Source organism: Magallana gigas, chromosome 6 (assembly GCF_963853765.1).
Source record: "Magallana gigas chromosome 6, xbMagGiga1.1, whole genome shotgun sequence".
Classification (NCBI taxonomy): Eukaryota; Metazoa; Mollusca; class Bivalvia; order Ostreida; family Ostreidae; genus Magallana; species Magallana gigas.
Window position 1 is genome coordinate 11,868,465 of NC_088858.1, and position 11,006 is coordinate 11,879,470.

Genomic DNA, 11,006 nt, shown 5'->3' on the forward strand with positions numbered 1-11,006 from the left:
AAAGTTTTTTACTTTCAGGTGATAGATTAAATAATCCGAACAGTCTATCATATCTGTGAGTGAGAGCTATGTTTCACAAGGAGGCTTGATGGTCAACAAGTTAACCATCAATCTAACAAAATATAAATTATTATTTTTTAAAGAGGAAATCCATAAATTTTTTATGTTATAGTTAGGTATTTTTCTATAGCACTCTTCTTTCAAAGGAGATTAAAAAGTAAAAATAAAATGGCCAAGACCATCCAGCCCTCTTAAAACTTTCAGACGAGGTACGCGGGCCGAGCTCCCTTAAATCCGCCACTGATTTGAATATTGTGTCCCTCGAACGCTATGTCTGTTAAAGTGTGCTTATACGAAGTTCACATTCATATCTTTGGTCATTGACTTTAAACCAAAAACGGCTCTCTTTTGCTATCGTCAGGATAACGAGCAGATTTCATCTATGAATCTGCTGTTTTATTGTGTTATTCATGGGAAAAAAAAACCTAATCAGGTCCGTCCTGTCATTCATTTAATATCGTTACATCAGAGCAGAGCAGCTGGTCTACTTCAGTTGTATCGAACGCATCCTTGAATTGCTTCTAATTGACATTGAAGGCCATACCACCAAATGTTCAACTGAACGCAGTGTCATCTATAACTATGTTACGTGATGCGAAATACCGCTCATCCTCTGAAGTTTCATTAAGTATATTTTTTTTCAACCTTATACAATTTAACACTCAAGACACTTAATTGTTTATCGAATTTAATATGTGAATGACAGGAAAATATTTAACAATGTATACAACGATTTCAGTACAAATGCATGTCATGGCATGAGTAAATTTGGAGCTCTATGTCCGAAATTGTGTAAGTTAAAGATACACACTCAACAGGTCTTGAGTAGAGAAAACAAGTTGGGTGATGTTGAGACATGAAATGGAGTCTTGAACATTCGTAATCATTTACATATGCTCGTATAGTACTACAAAAATACTAGTACATACCAGAGAATATTTTCCTCATTAAAAATTCATTAGAAATTCAATATATAAACATTATAACAGACCCGTGTAATTTCAAATTTGTCTTATGGCACAAGTCGTTCTCTATTGAACAGAACAAACCTTAAATGGCAAAAACGAATTGTTTCTGTCAAAAATATTTCGCTCATGTTCCAAATACGATTTTAAATTAAGAATCAATCAAAAGTGTAAGGCAAAAGGGAACTATATTTTAAAATCGCTTCTTTTGAATTTATCACAAGAAGGTCCCATGTAATCTGTTATTGCATTTGACGTTGGCGCTTGGAGGCGCATCACTGCCCTGTTTGGACTTGATGACGTAATATGGTACTGGGGCCACACAGCAACTGAACTGTTGGTACTGACACCATTTGGATTTCCATGTTTGGCAAAGTTTGTCCAATACACAAGGAGGTCGTTTTCCAAACTCATTTCTTCTGGTTTCAGAGGAAACACTTTGCGCACGTTTTGAAACAAATACGGGATATCTGCTCCATGGCATGCATTGTTTTGACAGTTGTTCAGAATGCCAGTACCATTCAAAAAAGACATTCCTTGATCGAACACATACAACCAGAGATTGTGACTTGAAAGGGCCAAGTCAGACGCGATCTGTCTCGTAGGGCAAGTGAAGAGGTAGTCCGTGGCGAGAGAAGACAAAGCTGCACGAGAATCTCGCGGATTCTTTGGAGAATATCTCGAGAGCCAAGTGAAAGCCTCGTTCTGATTGATCATCAAAAGGAGACCCGAGTAGGTCATCATATTAAGGGGTGTCGGGAACATATTGTACACGTACGTTAGTCCTTCATCAGCGGTTGTTCCAATAATCAGCGATTTATTTGCTATTAGCCCTTTTTCGATCGCTTTCAGGGGACTTACTGGTACTTCATCACCGTCATGATATGGCGACCATGGCATAAACTGCTGAAGCACATTGCCGAAGGATCCTGTTGAAGCCTGAGCATCGAGAATCTCCCTCGGTGATCTGGAGCGCATGCAAACAATGTCTCCGGGAGGGCAGTTGAGATTGCGACTGAACTCAGCTCCTTGAGAGTATGCTTGTCGGAAAGATTTGAATGGAATGCTGAATGGACCACTCTGGATGATGGCCCTTTGGTACAGGTTGTCTGCCTTTCGGGATGACAAATGAATAAGTGCTGATAAGGCGCCAGCACTCTGTCCAAACAACGTAACCTGCAACAGAGGAACTTGAAATGACAATATATCTAGTAATACGAATATTTAATAAAAACCATATAGAATATAACTGAGGGCGCGGGATGTGGTATTTTGCATCACGAGGCGTAAAATTGAGATCATCCGAACAGTGTGTGTAATTGATCAATTGCTGCAATAAATTACATCACTGACACGTTCACTATGTCGAAAATCGTTAAGTATACACGGTTGAGTACAGAAGGTTTGATAAAGTAACAATCGAGGGGTATTTGATTGAGTGCATGCAGTTCATTAACAAGATCGATTCCATGTCCAGAAGGAATCTAATTCGGTTCCTACTATCTGAAACATTCATTACATAAATAACAGTAAATTAGTGTTAATCTGCTTAGCGAGCAAATGACGTCTAAATAGAGATCAACGAGCAGGCTTTTCTTGTTCAAGTTCTGTGACAAGCCCTAAATAAAACTGCGGAAAAACCTCCTTTGTCTAATATACGATCTATGTAGTCTCATCACTAAATGCTGTCAATTTAATCCTGGATTTTGAATAATACACTTTTTTTACACGTTTCCACGAACTAACAAATGTTGTAATTAAGACAGTATACTAAGTAATTTGAAAGAGTTACACACATTCAGAAAACTTCGAGCTGACGTATTTACAGTATCTATGTGTCCTAATTGAAATTTCAAAAAAGATGAGTTTACCGGATAATAGAGAGAGTAGAGCTGTAAAAATTAAATCAAAACGTATTTCCATTTTGCATTGTACATGCAAAATGTTATATATTTAAAAACATACAAGAAAAAAAAACCCCGATTGTCTCTACCGCAATCGTGTATATTCTTTAATAAATCTGCAATATACATGAGATAATTATAAACTTTGGATCAACGTACGTTTTTAGGATTTCCTCCGAATTTTTCAATATTCTTATTCACCCACTCCAAGGCCAAACGCTGGTCTTTGATTCCGTAATTTCCCGTAGCTGAATTTGAGCCAGTTCCCGTGACTAAAAACCCCAGAGCCCCTGAAACGACGAATAGTTCTTAAGTAAAAGGGTGAAAAACAATCAAAATACGTTTTTTCTAACTCAAATAATTGTATAAATGATTAAATTCTAGTGGTAACGAAAACGCAAAGGCAGCTCAAGCAGTTATGATTTCTTGCAGTGAATCATTTACATTCCTTAAATAACTTGTCAGAGGCGGATCCAGCAATTTTGAAAAGGGGGGGGGGGGTTCCAATTGATGAAAATCAATACGTGCAAAATACATTATTTGCCAATAAACAAGGCCTTTTGAACGTTTTCCGTGCGTAAATTTAATGAACATTTATCTCATCAATATCTATTTCACATCTATTTTAATATCAGAGTGCACTGCATTATTGAGCGTTTTGGTTTAGGTAAGGAAGATTTGCATAATTTCCAGCCTTAAAAAATCCAAGTCTCCAGCAATGAGAACGTGCGTCGATGCTTAATACTCCAGTAGAAAGAAACACTAAGAAACCAAAAATAATTCAGACTTATTACGACAAGCTATTATAAAAATGAATTTTTAGTAAAAAAAAAATTATGTCTTTGATGTTTAAATTCTGAACTATTTATTGACTTTGATTTCTATCGGTTGCCTTCTTAAATAAAGGTCTAAATGATAAGATATGACAAACATGGGGATAGTTTATCTGCTGAATAGACGGAACATGTGAAATACAATTGTACAAGCAATAGTCGTCCCAGGGAACTTGATGTGGCCTCTGTATAATGGGTGCGCCACATCACCCGGCACTAGTACAGATGCGATCTTATTCAGGAAAGTTTTGAAAAGTTGTGCATTTTCATAATGGTTTATATATAAACCCCTTACACGGTATTTTGTAACATAATTTCCGATTCTTGGAAACAAAACCAAAAAGGGCTTTCTTTTGTGTTCCATGTGGGTATGAAGGTACGGTATAGCTAGCATTCCAGAAAAATAGCATAACTTGCATAAAATTAACTATAATCGATTTTTTAAAAAAATAGAGTATGCAATACATTGTAGATGTTATTATAAATCTGTGTTTTAGCGACACTGCTTAGTTAATTTTTTAAACATTTTCCACATGTTTAGTCACAGATGTGAGCACCGGATGCTGATGGGAAGTACCTTTTACGATAAAAAAAAATCGTTAGGGTTTTTTCATATCAGAAATACATGTACATGTAAATTACGGTGCGTTGTAAAAAATTCTTTAAATTAGCAATTTTAAAAGCATTTATTTGAAATAATTACAGTATCTATATTATAAATGGGGACAATTGCCTTTAAATAGGCATTACAAGTTTTCAAAAAAAATTTATGTCCCAGAGAAAGGGGGGGGGGGTCCGACCCCCGGAACCCCCCCCCCACCCCCTGGATCCGCCAATGCTTGTGTTATAGATTACACAACTAAGCTCTTATATCTAAGTATTGTGGTGAAGAGTATGGCCCACCCAGTAACTAGTATATACACGTGTACTACAATAATTGTAGTAGACCTATACGTTGGTACAAAAATATACAACATGGTTTTCCCACTATAAAACGTTAAATTTCTAAAACGTTCAAACGAAATAACAGTACAAATAGGTCACGAAGAATGATCAATTCAAAAAGTTGAGAGTTAATTCATTATGAAAGACAGTCATCGTGTGTGTTATGGATGGCCTTGAATTTATCATCAAAATCATAAAAGTCATTTTAGAAAATCAAAGGCTTTTGTGTTAGACATGATTTAAAGAGAGAAGTTCGGGGATTTTCTATCTTAACTAACGATCAGAAGGATTTAATATGAATGACCTTCATCGCCAGAAATGGAAATAGAATAACGGATTTGTTCCGATATGATACAAAACCATTACTCGTCTTTTATTAATGAAGTTTATACTGAATTATCACGCAGTGTGGTATAATAAGTGATTTTGAAGGGAATAAGGGAATTACAAGATAAACATACGGAGTACATCAACTGCAATTTGTAGAAATCACATTTATTTATATTTATTTGTACGGAGTATAAGAAATCCGATTATGTTCATACAGAAACTGACAAACATAATTATGATCTAACCTGCATTAAAAAAAGGAAAAATATCATACTTTGAAAATACATGTACGTATACTCCGTGAATCTGTTAAAACTGCATTTAAACACATTTTTACCTAGCTGTGTTCGGTTCATCAAGTGACAACATTAAAACCTTTACTTATAACAGATAATGGTTACATTGTGAAATGGTACCCTTTTACCCTTTTTATACTTATGAGGTTGATAGTGCGTGGATCGAAACCTTTATTCGGAGCACTGTCACTGCATGGACTGCATTAATCTTTATATATGGAAGAATTTTCTGTTCCTTCTATTTAGCTCACTAATTGACAATAACGACAAAATAATTTTACCGAGAGAGAGAGAGAGAGAGAGAGAGAGAGAGAGAGAGAGAGAGAGAGAGAGAGAGACTGAGACTCATCCCTTCGATATATATCTTATTTGAATTAACCTATTTACAACCAAAATCCAAATTTCGCACAAATGACATTTTTCACTAGTATTCTTAACAAATCATAATAATAGCTTACCCGGCACGGTAATTCTTATTAGAACTCACGAATTGTTCTGTCAATATATTAATATTGGTAAAATGTTATCTATAATACCCCTTTACTCTCTGTTTCGTTATTGATAGATAGAATCGATTCTCATTAACACGTCAGAGAAATAGATGAGTCATTTTTGTCACTTCCTACGCTGATCTCAATCATTGTAATAAACATAACAACAGTTTAATAACACGATTATTTTAATATTATCGACAGACACTTTGTTACAATAAGCCTCTCTCTTCTTCGTCACCTGACAATCCCCACTTACCAATATGTCAAAGTTCTACATGTCAAGTCTGTCAAACGGTGATATTTTTAAATTTACAGGTAGATTGTACAAGTACATATTGTCATGCTGTTGTATTCCAAACCATCAAATACAGCTCACAATTACAATATGACACCTCGGTATTCAGGGCCCCTACCCCATTTGTTAGCTTTTTAGATGGGGATGGACCGGGGTATCCCTATTTAGCAGAAGTAAGCATAACCCTATAAACGTTAGATTTTTGTGTGTATTGCATCTTGAAAAATCTCTGAATATAGCTCTAATTTATCTTAATTTCATTTTCTGATTAAATGCCGTTGTACTCTCTTGTTGCTCTGGTTTCTCTTGATTTTGCATGTATATAGAATAATTGGCAGATGTAATGTTCATCACAATGGCAAAATTTGGCAGCACATCGAAGACAACTGCATGACTCACAAATTGATATCCCACTTTCCTTGAACTTTGTCAGAAGTAAGAAACTGTATATTTAATTGTCACAGTGCTTTCATCGAAAATATCATTCCAGAAAATGAAAAGGTAATTATAAGTCGCCCCCGCTGTCTCGTTTAAAGTCTAGCGCATTCTCGTACAGAAGTCTCGCAGTGGTACATGTAGGCAACAACTACAGGTGAGTGAAATATGTTGGTTCAAACAAAGTTCATCATTTGTACAAAGGTGGAAATTGGAAATTGCCAAGCAGACAGTTTAAGAACATACTAATACATGTTTATTAAAGTTTGAAGAAGTTCAATATTCTTTTTTACAGAAACTTGTCAACAACAGTCTGCCGCGGATCACAAAGATGTCTGGCTAATAATTGTAACGTTAACGTCCAAACGTACATGTAGCACTCCTTTTACTCAGTTCATATTTAATTAAATGTTAATTTTAATGTGTTCAGAAATATGTACATACGCCGATTTTAACATTAAACATTTTGATCATCATTTGTATATACGCACCATTTCAAAACAATAGTCTCCATGATTTATGTTATGGACAGTACTCCTTTTGCGAATATAGTAAAAATAATACCATTAGAACTATATGTTCTAAAGTATATGATTCTGTATTTGGGCAAAAAATCAATCAATTTATAAGAGAAATTCAAAAACATTAACTCTCAAACTAACGTGTCATTTTTACGTTTAACAATTTTAAAAGAAGTTCATCCCTTTTTGTTTGGCCATGTACATACAACGTTTAAGAGGGATCGATAGTCGTGACCATTTTTAGACTGTACAGATCTCCTTTATAAGAAGAGCTCTATCTAAAGATTTAGAAAAATATCCAAATTAAAAAGATAAAATATTTGAATTTTTTCTTCACTAAATAAAAGTTTACAGCTAGACAAATCTTCTTTGAAGATTCATGCAGGTTATGGAGGTAGCGATCATTGCAGAAAAAAATTACATAACCGGCTAACACAGGTTATGTATTTTTCTGCAATGTCGCCACCTTCATACCCCGCATGAATAATCAAAGAAAGCATTTTATTGTTTAAATAAAGTAACATAAAGTATGAAGATGTACTGCACTATGCTACATAGATGGAAAAGCAATGGTTTCTAGTATGTTACACGTACATGTATGTGGTTAGCGTATTGATTCTGATCAGTTTTTGACGGGGTTTACAGCTAAATGACGGTATGGAGATTTCTTTGAGATAAAAGAAGAAATTACTATGTGAATTTTCTGATAAAGCTCGTCACTTACCTAATCTATAATTCACCGTTACAACTATGACATCACCCTTGCTCGCAAAAATCTCCGAGTTGTAGATGTCTGCGCCAGCTGTATAAGACTCGAAACCGCCGCCGTGTAGGAATACCATGACCGCTTTACCACTCCGAGGGGACGTGTTTAGGGGCATATACACATTCAGGTACAGACAATCTTCAGACATCTGTATTTACATGTAAAAGAAATCGCATTGAATCAGAGATTACGTTGCGGTCATTGGTTTTGACTCAGGGACATTTTCCCGTACATTTTTTCTTCAGAGAGTAGAACATGGGTATAGAATTTCCTGATCATTCAAAATAACATCTTTTTCCATCTATTTACAATAGAACCTTTTAGTATGATTTTAGAGTGAAGTGGATGAAAATGCCAAGGATAGCATGTATATGTTTTAGATATAGAAGACTTTTATTTTTCTACACGTATGTAAATCACTAGAAATGATTAACGACACTTACAATGAAAATTATAAATATATGAATGTGTGTGTATGTACGTGTATTATTTATTCAAATACCTGTGGTAAACATAGGCCGATCGACTGCTTGGTGCCGCATGGCGTCTGCGGCTGTAGACACATTGGGCGCACGCGTCGTGCGTCCCATATAAAGTTCCAGCGAGTGGGAACCTTGGGATCCTCCCATCTAAGTTAAAAAGTCGCCATAGTATTAAAACAATTAAATTGAAGAGTAAAAACAAGAATTTATTTTAAAACAAATAAACAAACCAACAAACAAACATTTTAAAATTTAAATTGAAGAATAAAAAAAAGTAATTCAAAAATAAACAAACAGACAAATAAATAAATTAATTAATAGTTGCAATATGATAATCAAAAACTTAGCCCGGGATCCATGACTTCAGAGATTAAAAAGAGGAACCACTGATTTATATTTTTAAGAAGCGTTTTCTCAACTATATAAAGATACATCTGAATATGATTTAAGGTGGCATGGGACATCTGTCAATATTTATGTGGATTATAGTACATCATAATAAAAAACAAATTTCACCGGTTGTTACAATTATTTAACAAAAAAAAAAATACGTTTAAAAAAATTCAAAAGATGATAATTTTAATATCCAACGCGGGATTCGAACTCAAGACTTACAGATTCGCAGTGAATCCTCTCTTTTTAAAATCTTTTCTATTTAGTGAATCCTCTTCTTTTATAAAAAAAAATTATTGGTGTAGTGAACCTCTAACCAACGGCGCTACGCTACGCTACTATATGGCGAAACTGGGAAAGAAATTATTTATAAAATTGCACCTGACTTTATTGTTTATATCGATAAATAGATCGTCACAAAATGGAAATGTTCCATACCACCCTAGCAGCAGACATTATGCTTATTTCTGTTCTCTCCTTTAGTCAAAAGTAAGTAATTATTGCTTTTGACACAAGAAACATACATGCATATTGCAATACAATACAATTTCTTTATCAGAGATCAATGGTATAAATAATGTAAGAAAAAATGTATGAAAAGTTGATAAGATTTTTAACTAAGAAAAAAATAGGGGGGGGGGGGATCAAAATAAAGACAAGAACAACTGAAAAACTTAGAGAGTAAAAAAGAAAAGAAGACAGTGAAAACAAAGATATATATTTATAGACACAAAGCTTACTTGATCCTGTTTGCAATTTAATTTATCACGTGAGCGTTTAAAACATGAATATTGTTTGTGTTGGCAAGTTGTTTAAAAATTATATGTATGTTTATACGGATACCAGTACAACGATAGGTTTAAGGAGATAGTCACATTTATCTTAGGTATCTTAAAGGAATATCGCCTTGTCCTGATTCAAGCAGACTGCTTCTGCAATACCAACTTATTGCAAGGTTCAGTTTATTATACAAATCACATCCGCATTTAATATAAAAAATAACCCCAAAAACATTTTAAATCCGCACTTTGCATATCATATAAGCTTATTTATTGAATCAGTTGAGATGAGATGCAGATGTTGCCCTTTATTGTGTTTTTCCCGTTATCCAAGGACATCTCTAGGAAATGCCTGTTGTGTTTTTTTCTCTCTCCATATCTTGTCTACATCTCGGACATGATCGTCATGAAATTGAATCAATTAATCTTACGTCAGATCCGATGTTAAGTCTGTTACCAATCATAAGGTAATCATAGGATATTATAGAATTATAGGTATTAACATTTTTTTTCTAGCAATAGAATAAATTCAAGTGAATTTTGTACACTAGTTAGATAACCACTAAAGGAAAAGCATCAGACTTAATGATTTAATGTATTAAATAATAAAACACCCCAGCCAGTCCTACCGTTGAGCAACTGTTCGTGATTTTTAATAACAATTTTACATACCGTTTAGGAGGCTGCGCAAACGGAACTCCAAGGAATGCAATAGCATCCCGAGTCACATTCCCTTGGATCCACCCGTGTGTGGTTTCAACAAATACGCATTCCACGCTTACACACAAGGAACAAAATATGACGGCTAAAACAATTTCTTTGAAACTTGCTTGCATGGCTCTTCAAACACGGGGGTTGGATCGTTATGGAGGATTTTGGAAGTGTACCTTGTCTTAAGCGTTAATGATTGACGTGCACCTGCCCGCAGGCAATGACGTCACACTTTGTCAGTAAACTATTGTTTTGGTGACTTGTAGTTATTTGTACGCATACGAGCTGTAAACGTCAAGTCAGTATGCAGGACATCCGAATTCTTCTATATTTGATCATTTATTTTGTTGGTTTTAGGACGGTGGGATTATGTTAAAAAACCTTTCTCAATCGAGTACTTTTTTGAACGCATATTCGTCAAATACAGAAAACAAGGCAATATATTGTACATTACCTATAGTTCATATAATTTTTTTAAGAAGGGGGGGGGGGACTTGTGTTTATTTACAGTAAAAAGCAAACTTTGATCAAAATTTATATCTCAAAATTAAACCAGTATGATGTGATATATATGCCTTTGTATCCCAACGTCTTGAGGTAAAAGAGCACCCGATTCTCCATTTATTTCATTGATGCATGCACTGGAATGTCAGGACTTAAAGTGTTAACAGATTCAAACCATTCCCAAAATCAATCAAGGATTAAGAATGATAACAACAAACGCGTAAACATTTCGAACTAAGACGAGCTTAAAACTGGAGAATCTTTTCCATATTGTCATTGAACTAGTTAATACT

At 34.7% G+C, this 11,006-nt stretch overlaps 1 protein-coding gene across 1 annotated transcript; it reads right to left on the reverse strand.

The window, feature by feature from the left end:
• Positions 1-741: 741 nt before the first annotated feature.
• LOC105317825 (crystal protein) lies at positions 742-10,380 on the reverse strand. The gene is made up of 5 exons (XM_011414577.4): positions 10,171-10,380; positions 8,347-8,473; positions 7,803-7,992; positions 3,089-3,219; positions 742-2,201 (listed from the first exon to the last, which is right to left on the reverse strand). Exons 1-5 carry the CDS (start codon positions 10,332-10,334, stop codon positions 1,212-1,214), a joined length of 1,602 nt encoding a protein of 533 aa, XP_011412879.3. The 5' UTR covers positions 10,335-10,380; the 3' UTR covers positions 742-1,211.
• Between the last annotated feature and the right edge of the window lie 626 nt (positions 10,381-11,006).

Bases quoted from the DNA above. Each gene is read 5' to 3' on its own strand.
- LOC105317825 (XM_011414577.4), bottom strand. From the start codon at position 10,334: ATGCAAGCAAGTTTCAAAGAAATTGTTTTAGCCGTCATATTTTGTTCC. The intron at 7,993-8,346 runs GTATTTGAATAA...ATGTAAATACAG, and splicing joins TCGGCCTATGTTTACCACAG to ATGTCTGAAGATTGTCTGTA. The intron at 3,220-7,802 runs GTAAGTGACGAG...TCGTCGTTTCAG, and splicing joins AACGGTGAATTATAGATTAG to GGGCTCTGGGGTTTTTAGTC.